The sequence below is a fragment of the Austrofundulus limnaeus genome, unplaced genomic scaffold (genome assembly GCF_001266775.1).
Source record: "Austrofundulus limnaeus strain Quisiro unplaced genomic scaffold, Austrofundulus_limnaeus-1.0 Scaffold51, whole genome shotgun sequence".
NCBI lineage: Eukaryota > Metazoa > Chordata > Actinopteri > Cyprinodontiformes > Rivulidae > Austrofundulus > Austrofundulus limnaeus.
The window spans coordinates 1,940,655-1,945,558 of record NW_013952453.1 but is presented as its reverse complement, the minus strand read 5'-3'; the positions used below and the strand labels follow the sequence as shown (position 1 = coordinate 1,945,558).

Here is a 4,904-nt window from a genome sequence, read left to right as displayed (position 1 = left end):
TCACTACACGTTTGGGCCTGCCAGGTCTGACCGGCTTCCTCCCCCACCACCGGAGCCAACTCACCACTAGGTAGTGGTCAGTTGACAGCTCGGCCCCTCTCTTCACCCAGGTGTCCAAGACATACGGCCACAGATCCGATGAAACGACGACAAAATCGATCATCGAACYGSRGCCTAGGGTGTCCTGGTGCCAAGTGCACATATGGACACCCTTATGCCTGAACATGGTGTTCGTGATGGACAATCCGTGACGAGCACAGAAGTCCACCCATCCCCCCACCCTTAGGCGGAGGGAGGCTACCCTCTCATTCACCGGGGTAAACCCCAACGTACAGGCGCCAAGATGGGGGGCAACAAGKATGMSCACTCCTGCCCGGCGCCTCTCACCGCARGCAACTCCAGAGTGGAAGTACGTCCAGCCCCTCTCAAGGAGACTGGTTCCAGAACCAGAGCCATGCGTCGAGGTGAGGCCGACTATTTCTAGCCGAAACCTCTCAKCCTCRCACACTAGCTCCAGCTCCTTCCCCACCAGAGAGGTAACGYTCCACGTCCCAAAAGCCAGCTTCTGCAGCTGAGGATCAGACCGCCAGGGTCCCCTCCTTCGGCCGCCACCCATTACGCCAAACAATTTCAATAAAACTAAATATTTTCACATTGTCATATTGTCATACAATCACACTAATTACAAACACCTGCTGACTTGACAGGCACAAGCTGGTACAGATAATAAATTTGAACTTGGTCACAGTTCCTTCTGCAACTCCAGTGCTGCAGGCAAAGCCATGCTGCAATGACATGCTACATGGCAATGCACACTTGTTTTTACATCATAAAAACCCATGTCTAGTATTTATTTTCTTACTGAGGAGCACAAGAGAGTCAATGACGTCTTTCTCCTTTACAACAAGGCAGTCGGGGCAGCTAGTGTACAGCATTGTGTCCGGATCACCAGTTGGGGCATCTGTAGGAAACAAGTAACAAGAAAGTCTGCAAAGTCAAAGTCTGAACAAGAAAAGGCAAACATTAGTGTAAAACGTATAACAAGCAGAACTCTTACTCTCACTGTCGACATCATACGTTTTGTTGATATCATAGAAAAAAGCCTCAGATACATTGCCACAATATCCATACCTGGGATAAATGACATACAAATAAACACCAAAACAATAATCAGCACATGAGTCTAAGCTCCACAATTTGTGCATTTTATATAAATAAATAAAATACACCCTACATTTTAATCATAGTCATGCCTTCATAGACGTTGGGTGTGTTTTTAGAAGTAATGTCTATTGCAAAACTTGGCGAAATAAAACTGTCCAACAATGTTGTAGTCAAACAGATCTCTGTTGATGCAGCTATGAAGTACCATCTTCCAGACACCTGAAATAAAAGCGACATGGTTAAGGTTTTAATTTGTTATGTTCAAAAGATGCTATCCACTAAATSCAGTGGCTTAAAACAGATAAAGGTGGAAACAAAGACTTACTTCTCCACCTTTCTCCAAAGGTTTTACCAGCGTGTCGCAGGTCAGCGGCGCAGGCTGGCCCACCGAGATGAAGCTCAACACAACAGCAGCCACACACAAAACCTTCATGGTTCCTCAGTGCAGACTTCTTTCCCGACTCTTAGAGGTCTGATTTATATTTTTACCACTGACCAATTATGTTTCTGCTACTTCTAACCGCCCCTTCATGAAAAGCCACTAGTTTACCTGTTGCTCTACCGAGACTTTATGTCTGCTCGCCAAACATGGGTTTGYAAATACAGACTGTTTGTAGAGTCATTGACACAGCTACCAAAGGCATTCCCATAATCCCTCTTTTAAATTATAATCATCATTCAGTTTCATATCTGCTGCTAAAAGTGCAAACCAAATTAATTTACATAAAAGAAAAACACTTTGACACAAGATTGGACAATCGGATATTTTTCTACATTTTTTTCAGAATCCAAAATATGTATTTCCTAATATTCTTCACAAATTGGAAGGAAGACACATCTAGAATTTTGTTCAATCTTAATAATTATTGTAGTAAAAGGGTGCTTTTTGAAACGCAACTTTGTTTTAGATTTTCTATTCATCACAACCAACTTATTCAAATCTGTGCAAGAGGGCAGTGATGGTGGAGTATTTACTGTTTATTTGACGAGCAAAGTTCATAACTTTTATGCTAGTTCAGTTTTGTGATTGGATTCTTAGTCAAGCGAAWGTTTAATTCATTATTCATTTTGATGAATATTTTAATGACTAAGCATTGTTAAAACGTAATGATTTTTTTATTAAGTCAGCTACAGTAGCTGGCAAATACTTTTTAAGTGAAGCTTTCATAATAGTCAGAAACAGCAGAGGGTGCTGTTTAACTAATTATCCATCAGTGCTGCAGGTGCAACTCACCTTTTACATAGTGTTATTTTACAGCATACATCCAAGATTAAAGACCAGTGGTAAAGACAGTATGGCTGCGATTTTTCTTTTAATATAATGCATTATAATTTCACATAAAAAGTAGCTATCTGATAATTATTAAATGTTCTTATTTATTCTCTGTGGACCTAGTAATATTTTAAATAGAAGAAGAAGAAAAAATAGCCTTTATTGTCCTGCCGAGGGAAATTCAGGTGTCACACCACCATCAGTTCAGAGGTTTACACACTAGTTCACAAACTATAGAAAATGTACAAACTAACTACCACTAATAATAAAAAAATATATAATATAAACGATTGTGCAAGAATAAAAAGATAAGTTTTGTTTTGGAGACTGTAGTTACCTATCAGAATTTGACATTAGAAATTAGGATTTAACTATTTTCAGTGCAAAACAATCACAACAGACAACTGTATTAACTATAAAAACTACATAAGATTTAAGATTTATATGATGATATGAAAAATAAATATTGGATTAAGTAAGCACAGTGCCATTAAAGTGATGCATACAACAATATTTCATAACTAGTATTAATATAGTAAAAAGTAAGATCCAGTAAAATCTACAAGACTTGTGTAACCATGTCAGGCTTTATAGAAAACTGTAAACACAAGGTTTTATTGTTAAATAGAGAGTACCAGATGTGTGTAGATGAGTGACGTTTGAGGGAAAAATAACTAATTAAAGGAAGGAAATCACTTAATTGCCTGTGTGTATGCATTAGAAATGTAAGCAGCAGTTAGAATTTATAGATGATAAAGTGATTGTTGTTTGGCTGCAATAAACGGTTTTACTGCTTTTTTTATTGTAGGCTGCCACTGGGTGGTGTTGAGTGCTTTAAAGCTAAACATACAGAAGCTGTTTCAGAAATTCCTTTAAAACACAGAGAAAAAAAGTGCATCAAATTTTAATTGAGAACAGGTGGGACTCTATTATGWTGAAGAAGTCAATGCAACCTACATCTTCTTGACAAAATTACTTTGTAACAAAAAAGGAAACTAAACAAAAAAAAAACAAGCAAAAAAAACTAAGAAAGAAACACATTTTCCACTTTTCTTTAACCTCTGGAAAAGACCTCCAACGCTAATTCATGTTCACTTTTTAAAGGAGCAAATGAGTGACTCAACTCTCAAATTGCTCCACCAGTTTTCTAAACACCACACACACACAGGTTTGTTTTTATATCCCAGTGGGGACCGTGGATTGACTTCCATGTACTTTTTTTGTAATATTAAAGCATAACCCTGACCATTTACCCTAAAATTAACCTCACAGTTACCTACTTGACTCTAAAACTAACCTAAACTCAATTTACACCTTGGGCCTAAACCTAACCCCCGACCCAAATTTGGAATCCATGCCCGTGGGGACCAGGTACTGGTCCCCTCGATGCGCATTCGGTCCCTCATGAAGCTGCCTTTTTCTGGAAAATGGTTCTCACAATGGGTGGCTCAGTTGGTAGAGCTGATGCCTCTCAGCAAGAATGTTGCCAGTTCAAATCCCAGCCCCGGGATCTTTCTGGGTAGAGTTTGCATGTTCTCTCCGTGCATGTGTGGGTTCTCTCCGTGTACTCTGACTTCCTCCCACAGACTGTTAGGTTAATTGATAACTCTAAATTGTCCCTAGAAGTGAGTGAGAGAGTGAATGGTCGTTTGTCTCTATGTGTGGCCCTGTGATGGACTTGCGACCTGTCCATGGTGTACCCTGCCCCTCGCACTGTGTCTGCTGGATATGGGCACCAGTGACCCACACGACTCTGAAAGGAACAAGCGTGTACAGAAAATGGATGGATGGTTCCCACGATGTAGCAAAAACGTACACTCACACACTCACATACCATGTGCTTTTTACACTGATAGCTCCTTCCTGCAGAACACCAGTCAACAACTCACAACTCACTCAGCAGGACAGACCCCTGCTGGCTCATTGGAAGCCACACACCTTTAACTACATTACCTTATTTACTACCATAGAGGGAAAAAAAATCCAGTTAGGCTTGTAATAATGTTTTTAATTTCTAGTTTAAAAAGGATTTTATGTTTTTGATTAACTTTCATAGGTCCTTCAAATTTATTCTTAAGCAATAAGACCACAGACTTCTTCTTCCCCCTCTTTTTATTGCCTGTTGCCAAAGAAAAAGGTGGAGCAATAATGTTTTTGCCTCTGTCACTGTGTGTTTGTTTGCCTTTATTGTTAGAAAATAGTTGATGAATCAACGAACAAATTTAATAAAACTTACATAAAGTAGTCACTGGTTTAATGTCAACAAATTAAATAAAGCTGCCGCAGAGACAATTTGAGCAAACTGGGTTGTTTTTAATGAAACTTTAAGAAATGATTGATTGGCTTGAAATCTATGACTGATTAGCTTTTAAAGTCAGCCCATCTCAAAATGGCTAATTAACTGTATAAAAATGGCAACACTTCAGTCAGTTGTACAGATTTAGGTGTGGTAGTAGCTGACACTCAG

The 4,904-nt window shown here is 39.3% G+C and overlaps 1 protein-coding gene across 1 annotated transcript in view; it reads right to left on the bottom strand.

The window, feature by feature from the left end:
* Positions 1–1,675, bottom strand: part of LOC106517662 (uncharacterized) — a 6,788-nt gene extending 5,113 nt beyond the window's left edge. Inside the window, exons 1-4 of the mRNA XM_014008634.1 lie at positions 1,490–1,675; positions 1,235–1,383; positions 1,058–1,131; positions 863–961 (exon numbers count right to left, since the gene is read on the bottom strand). Of these exons, the coding sequence (XP_013864088.1) occupies positions 863–961; positions 1,058–1,131; positions 1,235–1,383; positions 1,490–1,597 (430 nt within the window). The 5' untranslated portion in view covers positions 1,598–1,675. The remainder of the gene's footprint in view (positions 1–862; positions 962–1,057; positions 1,132–1,234; positions 1,384–1,489) is intronic.
* Positions 1,676–4,904: the final 3,229 nt, after the last annotated feature.